At 41.1% G+C, this 24,752-nt stretch overlaps 1 protein-coding gene across 1 annotated transcript in view; it reads left to right on the top strand.

Moving 5' to 3' along the window:
* The first annotated feature begins 4,487 nt into the window (after window positions 1-4,487).
* The window catches only part of LOC139459516 (coiled-coil domain-containing protein 180-like), a 91,043-nt gene continuing 70,778 nt past the window's right edge, over window positions 4,488-24,752 (top strand). Inside the window, exons 1-16 of the mRNA XM_071241031.1 lie at window positions 4,488-4,755; window positions 7,232-7,425; window positions 8,218-8,306; window positions 8,934-8,991; window positions 9,519-9,570; window positions 10,230-10,334; window positions 11,376-11,510; window positions 12,237-12,332; window positions 12,538-12,701; window positions 14,653-14,772; window positions 16,173-16,252; window positions 16,412-16,500; window positions 17,515-17,637; window positions 18,314-18,487; window positions 20,724-20,839; window positions 21,381-21,507. Of these exons, the coding sequence (XP_071097132.1) occupies window positions 4,669-4,755; window positions 7,232-7,425; window positions 8,218-8,306; window positions 8,934-8,991; window positions 9,519-9,570; window positions 10,230-10,334; window positions 11,376-11,510; window positions 12,237-12,332; window positions 12,538-12,701; window positions 14,653-14,772; window positions 16,173-16,252; window positions 16,412-16,500; window positions 17,515-17,637; window positions 18,314-18,487; window positions 20,724-20,839; window positions 21,381-21,507 (1,809 nt within the window). The 5' untranslated portion in view covers window positions 4,488-4,668. The remainder of the gene's footprint in view (window positions 4,756-7,231; window positions 7,426-8,217; window positions 8,307-8,933; window positions 8,992-9,518; window positions 9,571-10,229; window positions 10,335-11,375; window positions 11,511-12,236; window positions 12,333-12,537; window positions 12,702-14,652; window positions 14,773-16,172; window positions 16,253-16,411; window positions 16,501-17,514; window positions 17,638-18,313; window positions 18,488-20,723; window positions 20,840-21,380; window positions 21,508-24,752) is intronic.

Below are 24,752 nucleotides of genomic sequence, written 5' to 3'. Positions count from 1 at the left end.
TGGTCTTTAAGATGCATAATTTCTTTACTCTTGTTATCCAAGTCACTTTTCAAGGAACAAATATCTCTCTTCAATCGTTCTTCAGTCAGTTGCAAACGCTTTGTCTCGGTGACATAATGCTGAAGTTGATTGTTCTTGTCTTCAGTCAGTTGCAAACGCTTTGTCTCGGTGACATAATGCTGAAGTTGATTGTTCTTGTCTTCAGTCAGTTGCAAACGCTTTGTCTCGGTGACATAAAGCTGAAGTTGATTGTTCTTGTCTTCAGTCAGTTGCAAACGCTTTGTCTCGGTGACATAATGCTGAAGTTGATTGTTCTTGTCTTCAATCAGTTACAAACTCTTTGTCTCGGTGACATAATGCTGAAGTTGAAGTATGAAGTATTGCCGCCCGACTTCCTGTGGTGTGTAAGTGACAGAGCGGATCTCCGCACTCGGGAACAATGGCCACTGGGTCCCCGGTCTGGACCCTGAGCTACCATCCTAGGGTAGCAACCAATGCTTTTGGACAGTCATGAACGGACAGTGTAATTTGAAACGACGACTATCTTGGACGTCACATCATTCGAAACTGTCTTGAAACGAACATCTGTGGAGTCCAATGCATTTCCATTTAGAATGGAGATGTGATACACTGAATAATAGAGGATACATTTAATGCTTTGTATAAATGGATTTATGGATTTTGGCCCTTGGGATTTATATTATCAAGTATTTCCATAGATAATGTTTCCCTTGACGTTTCCAAGTGTTGCCGACCTGCTTGTCAGTGAAGACACTTTCCGATAATGTATGTTGTTCATTCGTTCTATTTGCTATTACTTTGCGATTAGCCATGTTCCCACTGTGTCCTGTGGCACGGGATTTTGTTTTATCTTGCCTCGTTTTGTTGTATAATTGTCTAAATTGGGAACTTTACTTAGCTTTGCATGTGTTTGTGACGGGTACCATCATCTATATTTGATAGTGATTCATATACACATACTCATGATATAGCCGGAATCGTACAATCGACAGTTTTGGCAGAGATTTCTTGTGAATACAGAAAAGGTTTTGTCACTTTTATTTATGTAATTTAACTATTTAGCTTGAAATTGATGTCAGTCGGTGTCTTCTGGTGTTCCTTCGTTATATTTGTGTAAGTCATTAACTACACTCTATATGTTTTACTTTCTAACATTTAAGTTATCTTGTAAATGAACATGTATATTAATGCTTCCATAAATTAATTGAAATAAATTTACTTTTGCACGTCTACATGCATGTTTGTTATAATATTCTATTACTTGGGTTATTGGTGGTCTGTATCCTGACTTTAATTGGTAAGACTTAATCTACTGTATATTTATGTGTTCTTAGTGTTGATCAGGTTAGTTTTATTTTAAAACTGAGACACACATTACTGTTTTACTGTCCTTTGTCGACAAATATTCTATACTGAATACCTTGTCCTCATCGCTATATGACAGTAATGTTGCCGAAGCGATGTAAACTTTTAACTTACTCACTAATCAATGTTAATCAATATTGTTTCTTAGTTTCCAATCAAATGGATGAGCAGCATAATGTGTTACAACATCCGAGGCAGACAGGGCTTCGGGCCGATCGTCATGATCGGTGAAAACAGCAGTGCGTCAAACACGGCGAACCCATTTTAACCACCTCCAGTATGAGGATCTCCTTACAGGAGGAAGTTTTCATTTGGGGGACAATTTCGCCTGTCGTGTTTTATCGTCTGTTTTTATGCTATTTCCGTGTGTGTGTGTGTGTGTGTGTGGGGGGGGGGGGGGGGGGGTCAAATGTAATTTTGGTCTTTGGTATGCCCCTAAGTATCAAAATCTGCAAAAGTTGGTATGTTGACTTCACTTACCCTTTAAACGATATGTGAGGCAGGTATATGAAGTCAATCTGAAATGTCATTGTGAGATCATCAAAACGCAGCAACGATCAACTGCACAACCCAAAACTAACAATCAAGCAATTCAACACCACGCGAGAACCACAGAATCGGTGGATCAGTAGGTGTGTCTATGGATGGGAAGAGGGTGGGTTTCGTTAGCAACACGTTATGTGTCAGAAACTGTTCAGCTGCGTTCTTGGGCCGTCTGGTAGCCTGGTGGTTAAAGCGTTCGCTCGTCACGCCGTGGACCCGGGTTCGATTCCCGACATGTGCACGATGTGTGAAGCCCATATATGGTGTCCCCCGCCGTAATATTGCTAAAGGCGGCGTAAAACCATACTCACTCACTCACTCACGCACCTAATGTCTGGACAAATTGATACACAACGGAAGAAAGTCGTTGGACGATTGGAATCAGGAACATAGCAGTCGGGTGTAGCCAGAGTATTCATTGTGTCGCAAAGCACACACTCCAAACGTTGGTAACGGTACCAACAACATGGTATGTGACGTGTTCTAAAGACTGATTGCCGTGATCAGTTTCATACGGCTACGTCTCTAGCACAAAGGTTACAATAGCTCCCTCTAGCCCTCTGGGTGCCGAGATAATTTTCTGACACACATATGTTTATGTGAAAGTGACAGTTGAGTGATAACTGTGGTCCCAGTGCACTGGGTCGACCACCGACTATATAACACGACACTACGACCTCACGAATGGATGTGTGTGCTGATGTTTAATGTATAACGTAATATATTTGATACGCAAATTAGCTTCCGTAAATTACAAAAATTGATTTTCATCAACAGACGACAGAAAGTATACACGCGCACAGAAAAGGGGACATAACTGCTTATCATCACAATGAGGTGGGAGCCACTTGATTATTGTGTACTAGGGTCTGATTGATAAGGAAATAGTGTCATGTAATTGATTGTTTTAGAACAGCAAATCATAGATTACCCATTGAAACAGGAAGATGGTATAATATTGTGAGAGAGGAAAGAAAATGTACATTGTGTAAAAATTTTATATGTGATGAAATGCACTTTTTATTAGAATGTCCAAAACTCTCAGAAATTAGAAATATGTTTTTGCCTCAATACTACTGTATGTATCCTTCTGCCGTCAAATTCTCTCATTTGATGTCCATTACTTATAAGCCAACTCTATTAAAACTGGCAAGTTATAAAAGATCATGTATGGAAATGTTCCACTGACATGTTTTCTTCATTGTATCTTATTCCTGTGTCCAATTACATCTCTGTATCACTGCCGTGATTTACGAGAATAAACATCATTCATTCATTATAACTATAGGTATAGAGTACATATAAATTAAATGTAGGAAATATCTAAAATAGTATCTTGTGAGTGTCACAATTCCTTGTGGCACCAACCAAATCAACGTACTATACCACAGGAGGGCAATCAGATTGCAAACTTTATATGTATTTACTCTATTTCTCCTGGCCTAATGTAATTGGTAGAGGCATGGGTAGCCTTGATTATTTTGCTTGGTTTGTCAACACCTTACCCGTGGTCGTGTGTTTCACCAAAGTGGTAAACGTCTGCGACATCCGTCATTTTGGGCTTTCCAATCTCATTAAATCAGATCTTTTACCATAACTGTCTTCCTAAAGAGGTTAAGCAAACATTTTTCATGACAGGAAAAAATCCTTCCACACAACACAAACATCCTTCCACACAACGAAAACGAAAACATCCTTCCACACAACGAAAACATCCTTCCACACAATGCAAACATTCTTACAACACAATGTAAAACACAACAAACAAGCTACCAATAAAAGATAAATGATCAATCTATAAAAACACACAACCACTCAAACTCCTTTAGTTCACCCACCCTATTAGCATGGCATATTTCAAAATTCCAAATTTCCGCCAAAATTAATTATGCGACCATAAAGCCCCTCAAGGTTGCCTTTCCTTTCGGACACACCCTTCTCGGGGCGGTCGGGTAGCCTAGTGGTTAAAGCGTTCGCTCGTCACGCCGAAGACCCGGGTTCGATGCCCGACGTACATTGGTACAATGTGTGAAGCTCATGTCTGGTGTCCCCCGCCTTGATATTGCTGGAATATTGCTAAAGGCGGCGTTAAACCATACTCACGCACTCTCTACTACGTCACCAAATGGCCTGGCGGCCGCGGGCCCGTACGGAGAAAATGCATATGCCGGAAAGCGCACGTTAAACCCCAAACTAAGTAAGTTAGTAGGAATTGAAGGATGTCAACTTCTTCATTATGAGGAACACAACATTTCGGAGTACATACACCATTCAAAGTCTTGATAACTGCAGTGTTCCTCATTTACATGGTCCAAATAACAGAAGGAAGAGTGTCTGTCTTCCTATTATTTACTTGTTAACGGTAAATGCACGTTTTATTTAGGATACATATAGAGGCAGAGAAAAGTAAAAACCGCCCATGTAATTTAGGTTCAGTATTTTTTAGAATAAACGGTTGCTTGCGGTTAATTGTGGTCCGGTTTGATATGACCCTGCTCTCTCCGGGTCTTAACAACAAAAGTCTCGCGAGATTTCATGTTGCCTTGGGGACAGCGGAAGTGTCAATATGGCGCCGATAATATTTGTAAACATGAACTGATGCAGGTTCTCGTTATCTTCTAAGACACGTGTTTTTACTAAGTGTTAGGAATGGGGATTATTAAACGATATTAGGGTACAAAATATTGATACAAAACGTTCCCAAACACTGGCCTGCTGTAGTCGGAAATAGTAAACACGATGCCGACTGATCTAAACATGGCAGAAACGAGAGCAATTCGGGTTGTACCGAGCGGAAAGGTTTACCGTCAGATGTTTGATGCCCAGGTAAGTTTCGTTTCTGTATAAATTTATTTATTTTTTCTATGTTAAAAATATTTACCGACTATGGCGCAATAGTTCGTGATATATACGCGACAAACCAAGACAAAATATTAGGCAAGCACGTTTTGCGGAGGTCATTCATTTACACACACTCTTGGTCTGTTTGAATAACATTGACATAAGATTTGTACATAATAAAGGACTTCCGAGTATATTCAGCGCAATTTTACACGATTGTGTTGTCTTATTCTCAGCCTCCTGCCTAAACACACTAAGAAATTAAGCCTGGGACGAGTCCAAATTTGCTACCCGGGTACCCACCCTCCTATTACCCGACCATACCCGGGTACCCACTGTAGGTCTCAGGAGATGTCTTAAAATGTCTGATTGGGAACATTTTTAGCACAGCCCTGGCAAAACGTATTTTGATACATATGTATTAAACAATCTGGTCATTCATACACTGAAGATGAATTAAGTTATATCTTTATTCAACCATATGAAAAATCAGAAGGAATGGGTGCATAGTCAGAAAGAAATGCGAACATTAGTGCCTTGTAGTATAACTATAGAGTTCTAGATAATATTTGTCATTAAACAATAGATCACGTGACTAACCACGGGTCCGGGTAGTCCTGTGGGTACCCAGGTCCTACTCAGGACCTACACTACCCGGGTACCCGAGTTACCCGACCCAGCCCTATAAGAAATTCAGGAAACCTAACATGCTGAGTGAATTCAAATCAACACACATCTTAGGAAATGTAAAAGAATAAATTACCAACATAGTTGAAACGGTAGATGATAAGGATGAGATCTGACACATGTATAATAATACTGAAAACAATACACCAGTGCAGGTGAAGTGATATTTTCACTACCGCACATAGGATTCTTATGACCTCAGTTATTTCTAACCTTATGGGTAAAAATCTATTTATGTATCTTACACATCTTGTGGAGTAGTGAGTATGACTTCTTATTTGTAGGTACAAACCTCTGTTATTTACTACTTTTTTAAGGGCATGAGTTTCAGAATGATGGGACAGAATAATATGGAGAGATTTTTTGTTCAAACTATAATGATCGGTTTTATATTGCAATTGGGTAACTGATTGGTTGATAGATGGTAGATTTGCATTTGGTATATTTCTTCTTATAGTCAGAATATGAACCAAAATTCAAACAGTAAGGAAATGGTGATATAAAAAGGATTCTTAACATGTTTAATAATTTTGTGTAGCTTTTGGCTGAGTTTCACTGTATAGTAACAGAACAGAGACTAACATGTATTTACTATTACAATATCATAAAAGATGGTGACAGTTTTGCAATGAGGGGTACATTGAAGATAAGTACCATTTTCTGATGGTTTGTGCAAATTGTGAGTGACTTCAAGTTAGATACATACATAAGCGTATTATAATAGCCAATTAATGTAACATCCTTTTTAATGGTGTATCATTATGTTAAACAGTTGGCTATGTTTCTCTGGTTTGCAAACTATTTACAAATGTTTGTTTATGAAATGCGTGACTGACCATACTTGTAAGTAACTTTTGTGGGTTGAGTCCCATCAGGGTAATCAAACCCACACTCTCAGAGTGAGGCTCCTAATCGCTTGCACAAAAGTCTGTGATCTAACACACTCAGCCACTGAGGCTTCCTCCAAAAAGGAAGTCGGGCAACTGGTAGTTTAGATCACCTACTTTGTGTACCCCCCTGACAAGTGTAGATTGGCACGGTTCTCATGGCCGAAAGCTATGAATACACGATGCCTTTTAGAAAGTGGTCAAATGTGTTGAGATAACTCCTTCTTGGTAAAGTACAAATTCTAGAATGATTGGGATTTTCACTCTGAAAGTGTGGGTTCGAATCCCGGATGGTACTAGAATTTGTCCTTTACCAAGAAAGTGCTATCCCAAATATAACGTTTATTATATTTGGCCGCTTTCTAAAAGGCTTTGTGTATTCATAGACCTGTGTTACTTATCTCAAGCTATTGGCTTAATTTAAAATTCATATATTCAGGAATATTTTACATGTATACAATTAGTTTATTATTCACTGTTTTGTAGCCTATTGTATTACTCATTTACCAGTGTTTGAAATCAATGGGTTCCCTGAGATTTGCTTATATGTAATTATTAAATATATAGTTTTTAATCTTTGGAGCCACTAAATCTTCAACTGTGTATATTACTATGATAACAGCTAACATAGTTTCAGATCTGTTCATTTTGTATGACATTGACTGATTCTCATACAAAATTGACCTTTTTAGGATTTGGTAAAGTTATTCTTGTTACAGAAGAATGATCCTTTAAAATATTGCTGAAATCATGAATATGTCCTTATGCCATTTGATTGTAGCAAAATCTCTGAACCTGTTATTACAAGGACACTTTGACTCTGAGTTTCATGCTTAATTTCATCAGAGTTTGTTTTTAAGAAAAGGTCTTTTCCAACTTGTTCCCAGGTGCAACTTAACAAAAGTCTGAGCAGTGTTCAGAGGAAGGAGCGCCTGCCGCATCCCCCAGGAGAGGGCACAGGAATCCCAACAGTGCACTTGAGTCGTGATGAAACACAGCACGGTATACTTGCAGAACGACAGAAAACATGGGTGGAGAGCTTCCCAAATGATCCGCACATGGAAAACCCTGTTCTTTACAAGTAAGGAAAAGGTTTTTCTACATTGAGGTGCATCTTCCTGAGGCAAGGGTGTTAACTGACTACAAAAGTCCAGTTTCCACCCATTTCAAACTAGGCTGGAATTCCGTGGCTTGATTACGAGCTATGTCCCTCCTATTGACCAATCAGATTCTACCCATCATATTACTTGCATTTGCTTCAAACAAAATGGAGGTGCCCAGTCTAGATGATCTGATCGATAGTCAAGATCTTTATTGTGATAAAACGGGTGTTACATGTCGAAGTGCATCAAATCATTTGAGGACCTTTATTAAAAAAATGAAAAGATGTGGAAAATATCTGTCGACGGCCAGTTAACGGTACACATGCTCTGCAAATTCTGTAATCAACCAAAATCTGCATGTTCGTCACCATGTTGTTTATGAAGTGGATATGGAGTCCTTTACACAGTTTTGATAAGCATGGACTCATTAGTCCAGCCATAACAGAACTCCACAATTCCAGCCTACTTCAGCAAGGGTGGAATCTGGACTGTTATAGTCAGTTAACACTCTTGCCTCAGGAAGATGGTTGAGGTGTGGTTTGCTGCAGGCACCAAACCTATTGAGGGTTCATAGAAATAACTCCCTCAATAGTGCTCAAAACATGCTGTGAGGATTTATGCAGCAGGGTTAGACACCATGGGCCATACCCAACAAGTCCACAGCTCACTGTGTCTAACTCTCATGCATTTGTCAGGTTTGTTGGTAGTCAACTTTTATGTCACTTAAATAAAACTTCCCACTGATTTTAGAAACTGTTTTTGAATTTCAGACAATTCACAGAGTTTGTAAATGCTCGCCGGAAGGAAACAGATGGAAACTTGGCCAGTAAGGAAGTCCGAGGATTACCGGATGTTGTCGGTGAGATTCACTTTTTAGGACCCAAGTATCTGCAGACCAAAAAGTCACTTTGTGTGTTCCCTCTTTTCTCTCCTTGATGAAAACACTATACATGGTCCAATCACATCCGTCGGCAGTTAGTATAGACACAAATTGCTTGACTAGTTTGATAAAGGACGAAACATAATAAAAATGCCTTCCACTTGACATATTTTAAGAAGGTGGACAAAAATCTAATAATGATTTCACGGAGCCATGATTAGATATACAACACTGAAACAGTAGAGAAGCAGAGCCTGCCCTTCGACATGCTCAACACTGAATTCCTTTTCGATGTGCATGAACAGAAACACCTATTGGCGAACCCTTTTTATAGAGATATTTTGTACATAAAATATTTTGGTATGATCTGATTTCATTTGGTCTTTCATAGTTGCAACCATTTAGCATGTTTGGTAATTGAGTTTAACCGAAATTCTTTTGTTTACAGTTTTGTAACTGATTTGTACAATGTTTTGTTTATATATTTAAAGTTAAAGGAACTAAATATACACATTCACCACTGAGAACAAACAAGACAGTTCAACCCAGGACATGTTTTCATTATTTGTAAACACATTTCCATCAACATGATATTTGTTCTGGCAGTGCCAGCAAAGGAGGAGTCTGACATCATTCAAAGGATATCTGCCAGCAGAAAGGAGAGGTGAGATTTCTGCCGTGCTATGTACTAAGGCAAAAGTAATAAAGACGATGACTTTTGTGAAGTGGTAGCATGGGCAGCATAGTTTTCCCATGTACTCTCAACTTAAAACATTGTTGAAGTTTTCACTTGGTGTCATAAAGCATCAATCCCTGTATAAACCTACAGGGACATTTTACTGACACTGTGAGGCAAATGTTGTTATGTAGTGCATGGTTCCATTATGAAGGACTCGCTTGTACAAGGCAGCATGTTTTAATGTGCACGGATGTGAAATCTCCGCGGAAATGTGGAAAATCACGTTTTTTGAAACAGTAGTCCTCGGGGAAAAATCACCTTCCTCGTAAAAATATAATCGAAGATTTAAAAAAAAAAATGTATCTTGTTTCCGGACAACTGTTGTGGATTGTCCTTTTTGATCATAGTTTTCATACGTTTTCAGACATCATATGTTTTCTGTCACAAATGTTTTGGATGTATGGTAGGCCTGTGTGTTCGTATATAAATGCATGCTGACTGGTGTGTTGCAGGCATGAAGCTGCTGTGGAGGACATGCATCAGGAGCTGAGTGTCATCAGTGCTGTAAGTACCATCACTAGTTCACTGCAGCCATTTTTTGGACAAACCACCGGTCACATTATATTTAGTCACCATCAGTGATTTTTTAACCATTAGGATCACCCTATCCATATAGTGCAACCCTATTAGATCTTGTCCTTTTTAAACTTGCTACCTTGTCCACTACTACTGTACTGCTTCACCATCCCACCCCCCACCCACCACCACCACCACACACACAGAGACAAGATAAAAATAAAATAAATACAACAAAGCGACAAAACCCTTTCCAAAGCCACAAAAAAGTCATTTTTGAATTGAAATCTGCGGAATATTTTATGGTATTTAAATATTTATTTCAAAAATATTCTTTCCAAATTAGTGTTAATATATTTCTTTAAACTTCCTTTACTTTACCACTCTTGCTTTCTGTCTCCTCCTCTTCTGCAAACAAGTTCTCCTCCTTACAAGGTCAGTAGTAGAACTACTGTTTGGATTCCAGGGTAAAAGTATTTATTGTGTGCCAGCCAAGTTGATATGGACCATTGCCATGTTTGCTGATGTGATATTGCTCACAAGTTGCTTACTGTAGCATAAATTGCACTCATAAATTGGTGCTCTCTGCTGATGCATATTTCATATTTCTAAGACAGATTATTACCAAAGTGTTTCTTCAATTTTAGGAACTGGAGCCTCGTGTCCTTGAGCTGAGTGACATGACCTTGAGAAGGCTGGAAGATGATGATGGTGAAATCGCCAAGCTGTTATCTACCATTGAGAAGGATGAGGTAGGTCATATAGTCTGGTATTGCTTGCAACGTAAGCCAACAATGTGCTAAAATAATTCTCCAGGGGTATATTTGGTACCCTATTCCTTAGGCAGTGGAGTTAAGTCCAGTTTCCATCCTTGCTGAACTAGGCTGGAATTTAGTGCCACCAGTGGCTGTTACAAGTTATGTCCCTTCTATATCCCTCCTATTGACCAATCAGATTCCGCCTCTAATAACACTTGCGTTTGTTTAAACAAAATGGTGGTGCCCACTTAAGACGACCTGTTTGATAACAAAGATCTATGTGGTAATAAAACACGTCTTACTTCATGAAGTGCCTCAAATCATGTGAGCACCTTGATTCAAAACATGAAAAGATTTGGAAAATATGTGTTGACGCCTAGTTAGCGGTACACATGCTTTACAAATCCAGCAATCGACTGAAATCTTGGCGGTTGTAAGGCCTGACTCATGAGTAAGTGAGTGAGTGGGGTTTACTTGAATGGTTTAAGGCCTCTTTAGCAGTATTTCACTTTAATTATTCAGTACTTGCTCTACAGGAGATATAAACCGTTGGATAATTTCACTCAGTAAATCTTTGTAAATTTTGACTGGTTGCATTGCCTGGTCACTTTCCTGATCACTGATTGGTCAGTTGACATCAGCATTGTCATGAGATATGCATGGCCCAATCTAACCATAGGTGTCTTTTTTTCAAGACATCCAAATATCAGACTTTTCTCTGTTTGGAATCTGAGTTAGTGGAAGTGAACATATTCCAGCTATGTGACATCATGGCATAGCAATTGTGAACCATGACATCACTTTTCAATTGTAAGGTGGCATCTTCTACACACTGGCACTATTAACAAGTGTAATCTTGATCAAGTTAAATTCTATGTAATAAGTAGATTTTTCTTTCAATTTTAATTTAGGTGACTGTGTCATTGTGCCCCAGTGGATTGTTGCTCGTGCTATTTAAATATTTACATGCTACTGTGTGGAGGATGCACAAGACTAATTACTGGCCACATCTGTAATCTGAGTTGCACTTTTCAGGATTTGAAACTCTTCAGTCTGGAGGACCTGTTCCGGTTATGGGAGGATGTCCAACACCACACCCCGGTCAGGCAGACCTGGATCACAGAGCTTGACCACAAGCTGCAGAACATAGAGGATCACAGGATGGACATGGTGTGTATCTCATGTTGTAGCTCAGGTCATAGCCTAGGGTATAGTTCAAGTTATAGCATAGGTCATATCTCAGGTCACAGCCTAGGGTATAGTTCAAGTTATGGCACAGGTCATATCTCAGGTCATAGCCTAGGGTATAGTTCAAGTTATAGCACAGGTAATAGCTCAGGTCATAGCCTAGGGTATAGTTCAAGTTATAGCACAGGTAATATCTCAGGTCATAGCCTAGGGTATAGTTCAAGTTATAGCACAGGTTTTAGCACAGGTCATAGCTCAGGAGCAGAACTCTCAATATTATGAAGTTAATGAGGAATGCTTGTAGGACTGCCTTAAATAAGCACTATCTGTTTATAAAGCTGACACAAGAAGAAAGCAATATTCAATTCTCCAGCAAAGATCTGGTACAGATCAGTGCTATAGTTTGCTTCAGTATGAAGAAGAGCCACTCCAGTGTTCAGTGCTCTATGAACAGAGTGTGGTTGCATCTTACTGATGTCGGATTCACCTGAGAACACAGAGGACTGTGAATATGTATTGTAGTTTTAGCCTGGGAGAAGCAGTGGCTGTGGTGCGGCCTGAATCACAGTCCACAAAACCATCTCACGCTACGGCAGTCGTAACTCCCATTCTTTAAAGTAGATATACAATAGGGGTAAGTCACTGAATGAAATGGTCCCTGTCTCTAATGCATGCCTCTGTGACAGATATTGTTCCTTGTATTCACAGATTCAGAGTGTTTTCCAGTCATATTCCAAGAATCTGGAGAAAATAGCTCACCTAATGTCCCCAGACCTCCAGAGGTTTATGGACAAGGAATCACAGGTGAGCATTCATCCTCATTCTCAGCACCATACCCATGCACATGGGTTTCACCAAAGTGGTAAACGCCTGAGACCTGCATCACTTCGGGCTTTCCTCCCACATTAAGCTGACACACTGTGATATAACTGGAATACTGTTAAAAGCCAACTCACTCACCAATCCTCATTCACTTACACGTTATTTATTCCCTGAACATGTCCTTCAGATGATCAACCAGACCATGCTGAGCAACAAGCGAGCGTATGCCGATCTGAATGTCCGTCTCCTGTCCTCCGACATAGAGCGAGAGAAGATGCAACACTCAACATGGCGCAGACGAGTTGAGGACTGGAAGAAACTCAACACTGATCTTGCTGTGGCCGAATTTAAGTGAGTACTGTGATTGCATCATAAGGTGTCATAATCTGTTACTGTAGCAAATCCACTTTTAACTGTATCCCCTGAACAGTGATATTAACATTGCTGATTATCTGACCTCACACAGGTAAGTTGGATTCTGATTGGCTGAGACCCGGTTTGTTATTTTTAAGATACCTCGATGATATGTAAGGTGCATATCTTATGTCTCCCACTCGAATTGCCGAATTGTTGGCATTACATTAAATACATACCAACTTTTTTTTTATCGCAAATTAATTATGTAAGATGCCATTCTCCAGATATTAACAATATTTTTGTCTTTAATAGATCTAGGGGGAATAACTCTAAGTTGTTTTTTTGTCATCTGCTATAAATGCCCACCTGTGAAGCATGCATGCATTATTTCAAAGGAATATGAAATGAAAGTTTTAACCACAAATATAATGTCAATAATAATTTCTCAATAAGACACATTTGGGATGTGTAGTGTGTTCTTTTTTTCAGTTTTGTAAGATTGAAGTTAGACTTGTCCCTAAAACAAACAAACTTAATTTTCTCAAGTTCTCATGCATTATTTAAAACATACCAATAGAAAGCATTCAGCATTCCGTTCCTGCTTAATGGCCAAATTATTAAGTGACCCCTTTTCCACAGTGCTATTAAATTAGAAGCAATTTTGATTTGTAATCAATAGTTATGTCATTTGTCTTGCAGATACAAAACTTGCAAACAAAGAATAACATGTTGTTTAATTGTCCATTATTTTTTCTTTATTTCCATCCATATTGATATGTGCATGTTCACAAGAGAAACACCATATGATTTCCATATGAGTAGGAGTTTCTGAAAGCCACGTCACTTGCATGCTGTATGAGACACATACTTTGCATGTCAGCTGTCAATGTACATCACCAGAGCATGGATCCCGTCACACACTATCAACACAGGCCAGGTGAGTCCTTGTATCTACACTGTCTTAATCCTGTCACGATACGAAAATACAGACACTGCTATGCACCATATTACGATAAAGTCACAATTTCTTCTTGATTTCATGTAAAGTTTGATTAAAACTTGTTGTACAGTTGGACTTGGAGAAGTGAAATTGACATTGCATATGGCATGTCTATTTCAGTTTGCCTGAGAAGATTGACAGTGACACCTGGAGACATTCTGAATACAACTACATCCTGAACGTAGTGGAGGAGAACTTGGCAGAAGAAGGAGAAGAAGGAGAAGGAAAAGAGGAGGAGGAGGATGAAGAAGACGGGGGGGAGGAGGAAGAAGAGTTGTTTGAACAACAAACAACAGAGAACTTTGAGAAAGAGGAGAAAATATAAATCCAGCACCTGTGACAGTCATACAATGTATCACAGATATTGAATAAACTAGAATCAAATATGTTTCGTGTTCTTTGTTTCTTTTCCTATAAAAAATTCCAACTTTTCATACTTTTATTCAGTTAGGGTCAGTAGGTTGGATTGAAATTTGAGATAAAACTTGTGCCTCACTTGCCAGGAAATTTGATATTTTGATTGGCATTCACCATTCAAATTCATTGTTTACAAATGATATTGTTGAATACATATTTCATTCCAAAATCTTTCTTTTTGTAAAAGTTTAGCATTGGTGTTAAATGAAATTCAATTGATTCCAATTTTCTTGTTAAGGTTTTGATTTTAGTGCATCATGTAATACTTCTGTATTCTGTATGTAGCAGAATTCTTTGATTAAAGATATGTATTCAGCAGCCTTATTCCATGATGTCAAAAACATGTGATTGGAAAGGTTGGAAGATATATGTCTTCAAAGTAAGTAACTAACACCGTAACGGATTATAATGTGCATGGGATTAATCAAGGCTCAATATTGCTGTTGATGTTTTTATGTTGTTTTGTGCTGTACCTGATTATATGGTCTCCTTGAAGATATTATGTCTGTCTTATGTTCCTTCCTTCAGGGAGTACATGAACAGTGGTGCTGTGACCAACCCACCCGGAGTAGAGAAGGTGTTCGAGTTCATGGTTGCAGAGCAGGCCATCATGAGCGCCAAGAGGCTGGAGCTCATAGAGTCTATCGGGTCAGTGAACACATCTTTCCCAACACTTACCTTCTTGTGATGATGTTGACTTAAAATGACCATTAAAACGTATAATATGGACACATACCAACCATTACATGGCATAATCGTTACGATATTTTGAACCAAATTCAACCAAAATGATTAAGTGACATAATATTATAATTTAGTGAAGAGACAAAGTTTGCCAGTTATTCAGACTAGTAGCTGTCATTACTACTGGTGTTTCCAAAGTAATTGAATACTAAAATTATAATCTCTGGTTTAAGTGTAATGATTTAAAGAATTTGAGAAATTTGAGTGATACATCTCTATCTCAGTTTGTGATTGGCATCTGTGGCTCCAGCTATGGCTCCAGCTATGGTTACAGCTTTGGCTCCATCTGTGGCTCCGGCTATGGCTCCAGCTATGGTTACAGCTTTGGCTCCATCTGTGGCTCCAGCTATGGTTACAGCTTTGGCTCCATCTGTGGCTCCGGCTATGGCTCCAGCTATGGTTACAGCTTTGGCTCCATCTGTGGCTCCAGCTATGGTTACAGCTTTGGCTCCGGCTATGGCTCCAGCTATGGTTACAGCTTTGGCTCCATCTGTGGCTCCGGCTATGGTTACAGCTTTGGCTCCATCTGTGGCTCCGGCTATGGCTCCAGCTATGGTTACAGCTTTGGCTCCATCTGTGGCTCCGGCTAAGGCTCCAGCTATGGTTACAGCTTTGGCTCCATCTGTGGCTCCGGCTATGGCTCCAGCTATGGTTACAGCTTTGGCTTCATCTGTGGCTCCGGCTATGGCTCCAGCTATGGTTACAGCTTTGGCTCCATCTGTGGCTCCAGCTATGGTTACAGCTTTGGCTCCATCTGTGGCTCCAGCTATGGTTACAGCTTTGGCTCCATCTGTGGCTCCAGCTATGGTTACAGCTTTGGCTCCATCTGTGGCTCCGGCTATGGCTCCAGCTATGGTTACAGCTTTGGCTCCTTCTGTGGCTCCGGCTATGGCTCCAGCTATGGTTACAGCTTTGGCTCCATCTGTGGCTCCGGCTATGGTTACAGCTTTGGCTCCATCTGTGGCTCCGGCTATGGCTCCAGCTATGGTTACAGCTTTGGCTCCATCTGTGGCTCCGGCTATGGCTCCAGCTATGGTTACAGCTTTGGCTCCATCTGTGGCTCCGGCTATGGCTCCAGCTATGGTTACAGCTTTGGCTTCATCTGTGGCTCCGGCTATGGCTCCAGCTATGGTTACAGCTTTGGCTCCATCTGTGGCTCCAGCTATGGTTACAGCTTTGGCTCCATCTGTGGCTCCGGCTATGGCTCCAGCTATGTAGCCATGCTTTGTCTGTAAGAGGGAAATGATGTAGCCATGTTTTGTCTCTAAGAGGGAAATGATGTAGCCATGTTTTGTGTGTTACAGGGAGATGCAGCCCCCGTCCTGCACCAAGACAGCTGTGTATAAGTGGAACCAACAGCTGCAGATAGTTACACAGGAAATAGGTGGGAGTTTTGTGCCTACATCTGTGGTTGTGTTGTTGTCTGTGTCAGTGACGTTTCCTTTCACTTTATGTCATTACTATTCTCAATCAATTTCAGTATGTCTTTCCCATGGTTCAAGTGAAATTGACGATTGTACATTTCATGATTGCCATTCCGTAGATGCTGTAAACCAGATGCACATGAGCAAACTACATGAGGAGTATGAGAGTGTGTGCCAGACCTGCCTGGACCATGTGGAATCGGTGAAGGTATGCTGGAAACCCTCGCACACAAACACAAACAAACACTCCTTGCACATGCATCCCTGCTGGTGAATAGTATTATACATGTCAAATTAAGTTAATATTGTACTGATGACAGATGACAACTGAAAAAAAACAGTGCTACTTATATTCATTTAGCTCTGTGCAAAAGCACCAATCCAATCCAATCCTGCCCAATATCCTAAGAGCAGCCGATGTACTTTTTAAAGGGACTGGCCAGTTGGCATGTAAGTGTATGTTTATTTAGGGTTTAAAAGGGCTGGAATCGTTTTTTCAAAATGTCTTTGATTAAACCAACAAACTTATCACCTACTTTTTGGCCAGTTTGTATTATACAATTCTGTCTTCTATGTTATCCTGTGTAGAGAATTTACTGAATAGGTTTATATTTCTTTACTGTCTGACATTTCAGATGAGGACTAAAACATTATTAATGATTCTTTTATTTACATGTAAACTATGAGAGACAAAGTGTGGTGCTTCCAGAGCCAATCTGGCGGCGTTTCATGAGACATGTACCCGTGAAGATTCAGGGTTAAGTAGGTCTTCAGCAACCCATGCTTGCTGTAAAAGGCGATTATGCTTGTTGTAAGAAGTGACTAACAGGATCGGGTGGTCAACCTCGCTGACTAGGTTGATGCATGTCTGCAATCCCAATTGCATGGATCGATGCTCATGATGTCAATCGCTGGATTGTCTGGTTCAGACTCAATTATTTACAGACCGCCGGCCGGCATATACCTGGAATATTGTAGAGTGCGGCATTAAACAACAAAGAAACAAACAAATCATAAGACATGCTACATGTTATCCCAGACAGACTGTTTTCTTGGAAACATGCCAGAGTTTTAAAGGTTGATGAAAACAATAGTTATCTCCACTGGGTATAACAGCGCCAATCTGTTGTCAGCTTTTATCTGTTCATATTGGAATGACTACCTGATGATTACCTGACTACTAACTGATGCTGAAGTAGATCACGTTGTTTTTTGCTGTCAGAAATCCCTGATAGCATCTGGTGTGTGCACTGAGGCCAAAGCGCAGCAGGTAATTGAGGCCCAAATGTTGCCGTTGGTCGGAGACCAACAGAGAGTCCTGGAGTCCAACCTGGAAACTATGGAGGTACGTCATGCAGGTTCAGACATCATCCTGTTGGATACCATGGTATCACCAGTACACTCGAATACAAATATGTATTGCAAATTTTTTTCCGTGTTCTGATGTATCGGGTAAAGAAATGTAACAAGCTTTGTTACCATTTGAATCATTTAAGGTAAAATCTACACAGAAATTCATTCACAATTCATATTTCCCTTCAAAATTGATAGACAAAACAGCTGGAATTCAGAAGTGATTTTTCTGTGGAGTTATCTCCCCTGTATCTAAGACTACAAAATGGCAGTGACTGACCATGCTGACCCTAACATTTCTAGTTTGTAGAACATAGGACCTGCATGTACAGTCAGTGTCAATTACTGTCAAACACTTTAGCTCCCGATATATCACAATATATTACAATCACAAAAATTGCCAATACACAGCCCTATTGTTGATGAGAGGTTTCACTGAAAGTGCATAAAGTGCATAAATGAGTTGTTATTACTGTTCAACAGTTAGATTTTTGTCTTGCTTTTCATGCATGCTGTTGAAGTCCCAACATATGGTCAGACACAAATTAATTTCACAGCCCCTTCAAATTGTAAAAAATGGTGATTTCCATAATGGTGGCAATATTTTTGGAGTTTTCATTCAGGTTTTTGTGTATGTTTGATTCTTAATATGTGTGTTGCATTGACAGAAAGCCATGGAGAATCACAACATCAAGATAGAGGAGAAGACGAAGTCCCTTTTCAAGTTTACCCAGGGTGCAGCACACGTGTGGGATGTCCACGAGATCGGGCTGGCCAAGCAGGAGAGGGCGCTGCAGGAGAAGCTGGAGGCCTGCCGCCATCAACATGACAATCATAACCAGGTTAGTGATCATCATCATCAACCTGTAGAAAAAAACACCCCCTCTTAACAATGTACCCTCATTGTTATTCCTCTATAAAGAAACATGCAATTCCATTGGTTAATCCGTACCACGTGACAAACAATACAATGTAGACCTCGAATATTGACTCTTCACATGATCAGTATTGACTTGTCATGTGATGAATAATGACTCGTCTGCAGGAAATCAAGATGGCATCTGATGCGAACATTTCACGGTTCGCAGCTAAGGCTAAAAAAAATAATAGTCTTGGTTCTCAGGCACTGCCTGCACCATCATAAAGTTTTTATTTCATTTTTTTTTTAAATATATAAAAAATCCCGAAATATTCCAAGTCCAACTTGTGTTCCAGTATTTTACTCATCAAGGAATACATTTATGTAGGAAGGCTCTTTCTCAAAATGATTGTACACAAATGTTTTATTGATTACACAACTGTTTATTGGTTACATACTAGTTTGTACAACCAAGAAAAATGAAAAAACACTGCCCGCCTGCACTATATTTTCAAAACCATTGCCTAAGAACCAATTCCTTTATTTTTTTAAGCCTAAGTAACTATAATGAAACAGAGGACAATTTAAAGTATTCATAAAGTTTAAAGTGAATTTAAGTGTGATAAAATAAATAACCCTCGGACCTGAGTCCTCCTCAGCAGTCAGACCACCACGGGGTCGGGTCCTCGGGTCATTGTTTTTGCACAGGTGACCTCGTCAAGAGTCATTATTTGTATAATATTGACCCTTGACCAGGTCAGTGGACGTCATCATCATCATGATCATCATTCTGTAGAAGTAAACATCCCTATTCAGAATATACCCTAAATATTGACAGTGGACTATATACATAGGGATTGATTTCAGGAGCTTGATTTATTTTGGACCAGGTGCATGTTACCAAGTTGCACCAAACAAAAGCAGGTTGCACCCAGGTCCCATAAAGTCAAAACATAGGCTACATAAATTAATGATGGATTGCTATAAACGTTATAGGAACATGCTTGCACATAATCTCAAAGTACCCACACTTTGATGCCTGGTGAGTCAGAACTTTTTGACACTTGGTGCATGTAGACACAAATATTAGGTTACACTTTTTAAAAATAGGGTGCACTTGTGTATGTTTTATATAGCTAAATCGACCCAGGTTCAATTCCCCACTTCGGTAAAATATGAGAAGTCTGGTTTCCTTTACCAGGTATAGCTAGAATATTGCTCAGAGGCAATTGCTAACATTGCTGCTCTTATGAGGGAATTAAATTGGATTGAGTGGTTGGATTAGATGACGTGGTTGATTACATGTCATCACACCCTGATAATTTGGGATTTGCTCATGACATCGACCATTGGTTTATCTGGCCAATACTTTATTATTTACAGTCTGCCATAATATGGCTGGAATATTGCTGACTGTGGAATAACAAACAAGCAGGTCCGCAGGTCACATATTTGAACATGATAATCATTCCCTAAAGATAAGGACCCCCTGTAGTAGATATTCCCTGTAAATTTGTATCTGTTTGCTTTACAAGATGGGAGGGAACATTTAAAACATAATATTGTCATCTTTGATGGATGGTTGTTTTTTAATAAATAAAAGTACCTGAAAGTCTTAACAACTGACTCACCGACTCATTGGCTCATTTACTCTCTGACTCACTGGCTATTTGACTCACCAACACAATGACTCACCAACTCATTGACTCACTGGCTCATTGACTCACCAACTCATTGACTCACTGGCTATTTGACTCACTGACGCTGACTCAATGGCTATTTGACTCACCAACACAATGACTCACCAACTCATTGACTCACTGGCTCATTGACTCACCAACTCATTGACTCACTGGCTCATTGACTCACTGACTCTGACTCAATGGCTATTTGACTCACCAACACAATGACTCACCAACTCATTGACTCACTGACTCATTGACTCATTGACTCACTGACTCTGACTCACTGGCTATTTGACTCACCAACACACTGACTTGCCAACTCATTGACTCACTGACTCTGACTCACCAACTCATTGACTCACTGACTCATTGGCTCATTGACTCACTGACTCTGACTCACTGGCTATTTGACTCGCCAACTCATTGACTCACTGACTCTGACTCACTGGCTATTTGACTCACCAACTAATTGACTCACTGACTCTTGTCAACTCACTGACTCTCGTGGACTCACTGACTCACCAACTCTTGCAGGAGCGGGAAGCTAACTTGGACATTGTCATGGACAGGATGCGTCAGGACGCCTCGGAGGACTCCCTCAGGGTCAGCTTGGCCAAGTCCCTGGAGATGCTGGAGAGAATCAGGCTGTCGTAAGTGTGGCTTGCAGTCCATCTCACCCAGCCATGTCCACCACAGTAGAGATTAAGGATGTTAAATTCTTTCTTTTATTGTTCACTGTACAACTCATCTTTCATGCATTAATATGATCTAATGACTCTTTTAAGTCAACGCTGGTTTTTTTCATGGTTATGTTGACAAATCATATGTTTCCTCTACAGTATGATGTGTAGTGGTTTGGTAATATAATAGTTTGTGCACATCAACATGATCACCCCTGCTTTATCATTCAAACTGTAGAAATAGTCTACAGTGGTCATTAGTTGTTTCTTAATACCCACGAGTCTGACTTCAGAGTCTTGTAAAATTTATTTGATCTAATATACTCTACTGAGTCCATTTTTTAGGACAATCTTCTAAAAATGATGTCAAATGAGACAATTTGGAGCAAATTTTGCAGATTTTGGCACAGATTGAAAAATGTAAATAGTTCTAATAAGAACAAGTACAAATGCCCTGAAAAAGTGTTGTGCAAAAACGATGAGTAATATATGGGTATATACGTACATTCAGGTACGAGATATTCCACAACCAGCAGACAGACATTGTCAAGTCCTACCCAGAACAGGTGACCACGGAACTGGGCAACTATGACCAGGCGGTCCTCAAGTTCTATGGTGTAGACAGGTCCCATCCAAAGGTAAGGTATCATTATAAGAGAACTCCATGGAGTCCCAGTTTAGAACATGTACCCTTCTAACTATGCTGGTCATTAGATGTAATGAATAGGTGGTCATACTCATTGACTTATCGTGTCTTCCTGCACCAACAGAATGATTCGTTTCTCATAATATCAATCACTGGATTGTCTTGTCCAGACTTGATTATTTACACGCCACTGTTATATAGCTGGAAAAGTGCAGCGTTAAATATCAAACAATCACATGTTATATTACATTAAGTAATACGTTACCACTCTTATACCGAGGCTGTTGTCTCCCACAACTGCTCTTATAGCCAAATCTTCCACAGAGATCTCAATTACCTCATGCAGCACGTGCGTAGCCACCTAGCTGCCATGTGACACCCTTCACTCTTGTCTCTTTGCTTGCCCTAGCAAGACGTTTAAAGTGACTGCTCTGCTTGCGTTCCTCTACGTTCCAGTTTTCTGCCTCCTGCCAATCCTTTGGTGATATTTATTACTGTTTCTTACTCCTAAGTAAAGCGTAATTTATGGGGCATTCGTTATATGACGCTTGGAAAATTTTCCCGCCTAAATTTTCCCGCCTTTTTACGCTACTAACAGGGTGTGGCGTTGGCACTTCGTGTCTTCCGTCCACCTTTAGTGGTATATCTTGGGATTTTTTGGCATCACCTATTAATATATATATGTTCTATTATATGTATTTTATGTATTCGCAATTATCTTTTGTTTTTCTGTCATAAAGAAATATGTTTTGTGTGTGTGTTGTAACCATGTTTTGTTTATTGTTCAAAGAACAATGTCGGACAGTGAATTGGAAATATTGTCCAGCACCCTTGCTACTCCTGTAAACAGGCGCTGCTGGGCTTGTCAGAAGTTTTTGTCTTCTCGGGATCCTCACGATCGTTTCCCGCGGTGCACCGGTCCTTCCCCGTGCCGATACTCCGTTATCGGCTAAGGACCGTGTGGCCATGGTGTATGACCTCTTTGCGGACATGACACGGCCCCAGCCGGTACCCTGGGGAATCCACAGCTCTGTGGGTTCCGCCGAGGTTTTCGACAAGTCCGCCGACAGGGCTTTTTCTTGCGTCAACTTTGTTGTGCGAAACAAGCCGTCTTTGGAGAAAGCCTTCGCGGCGGCCTCCGGTCGGGGACTCCCATAACTCCTCCGTCATGAAAGGGTCCGTTCCCGGTGCATGACCTGGCCTTCCCCGAGGCAGGTCCCATCGCAGAGGCCCATGTGGAGAGGTTAGGGGTCCGTGCCCCACCTGCTGCTACAGTCACTCAAGCGACTTTACAGCAAATGGACACCCTCCCTAGGCACTCCATGCTTGCTATGTCACATGGCGACACCTACTTGGCTGCGGCGGTCAGTCTGGTCGAAGGTTCCGCCACGGACCGAGACCCACGCCCGGCTCATGCTGGCGACCGACATCACGACCGTAGCTTCCTATGTGAACAAACTGGGGGGAACCCACAGTCACTCGCTACCCGATCTCACGTTCGAGTTTTACGCTCTGGTGGACAGTGTCCCGTGCCAGGTACGCGCCCGTCACATCCCAGGTGTGCGGAACGTACTGGCCAACGCTCTATTGAGGCCTCGGGATCTGAGCCCAACGCAGTGGATGCTAAACCCAGTAGTGTTTCAGTGGCTGTGCGAACGTTTGGGTCGTCCGATGGTCGACCTGTTCGCAACCAGGTTCAACAATCAACTCCCGTTGTTTGTATCGCCAGTCCCCGATTGAGGGCCATCGATCACGATGCTCTAGTGTTAGACTGTACGGGCATGGACGCTTATGCTTACCCGCCAACGGCGTTAATACCACTCATTCTAAGCCGGCTCCGAGGAGTTCGCCTTCGAATGTTACTGATCACGCCCATGTGGCCGAACAGATCGTGGTACCCCGACTTGCTGGCCCAGGTCACGCAGTCGCCACTTCCACTGCCTGTGAGACCGGATCTCCTGATCCACCCTCACACTCGTCAGCTTCAATCTGCACGTGTGGATGTTGTCACCGAGCTTCAGGGGAGTAAAGGTTTTTCTCGTCGGGCATCTCGGGCATACGTTAGTATGCATCTTGGTTCTACCAAGAAGGTGTACAATGCACGTTGGGCTATTTTCACGAAGTGGTGTTGGAAACATCACATTCATTCACTAGATAAGGTATATGTGCAGGATATTGCTCGTTTCATGTCTCACTTATGAGAGACTCGGAAACTCTCCGGGGGTTTTCATTGCCAACTATGTCTCCTCCGTTGCTACGGTACGGGACGTTGCTATGGGTACCAGTCTCTCAAAAGAGCCGGTGATTCGGGGTATTATCAAGGGTTTCAAACAGCCAGATCTTAAGAAAGGTTGCTTTCGGGCTCCTACCTGGGATCTTTCCCTGGTGTTGAAATCGCTTACGGAAGCTCCGTATGAACCCTTGAAAAATGCTTCGTTTCGGCATGTGACTTGAAAAACAGCATTTCTCCTCTCCTTTGCCACGGCTTCGAATGAACGCTGACAAGACCGTCTGTTCATATGGTGTAACCCTAATTGGACTGCTGACATAACTCGCAACTCGATTGGCTTCGTTCTGTCATCAATCTGGCGTACCGGTCTCGGGTGTTACAGGTTGCGGGGTCAAACCCGCACGAGATTAGGGCGCTAGCGGCAACATTTGCCCTACACTCCAATATATCTGTTCACAAAATATTGCGGGGTTGTTACTGGCATTCTGACTCGGTTTTTGCCAATCATTACCTCAGAAAGGTTTCTGATGAAGATGTGGAGGGTGTGCACCGTCTTGGGCCGCTGATCGCGGCACAACCGGTCAACTAAGGGGAGTGCCCAGCACAATTCCGAACTCCTCAGACCTTGCACGGTGGTCAATCTGGGTCGTCTCCAATGTTCCCACAGCCGTGGGTACGGGAGTGGGGGTCCCGCAAGCCAGCGCGCTCATCCACAGGTGAGTGCAGCTTTCTGTGTGTTTCCTTATTTGAATTGACAATTATGTACTTCCGCCTTGTTGTTTACTTCCGCTGGTCGCTAGAAACATGAGCAGTCAGGTTTCGGGTTGTAGGTGCTCCCCACCGCCTACTTTGGTAGTCAGCCTCGGTATAACAGTGGTAACGTATTACCTAATGTAATTTGTAGAATTTTCCTATTTGGAATATTCTATAAGTAATACGTTACCACTGGGCTGCTGCCTGCCCGTCCGTCCCCTGAGCACTTGCTCTCGCTAGAGACAAGAGTGAAG

Source organism: Haliotis cracherodii, unplaced genomic scaffold (assembly GCF_022045235.1).
Source record: "Haliotis cracherodii isolate W230 unplaced genomic scaffold, xgHalCrac1.p SCAF_13, whole genome shotgun sequence".
In the NCBI taxonomy this organism is placed as follows: Eukaryota; Metazoa; Mollusca; class Gastropoda; order Lepetellida; family Haliotidae; genus Haliotis; species Haliotis cracherodii.
Note: the sequence above shows the minus strand (reverse complement) of the source record. Positions and strands in the feature narration are given on the sequence as shown.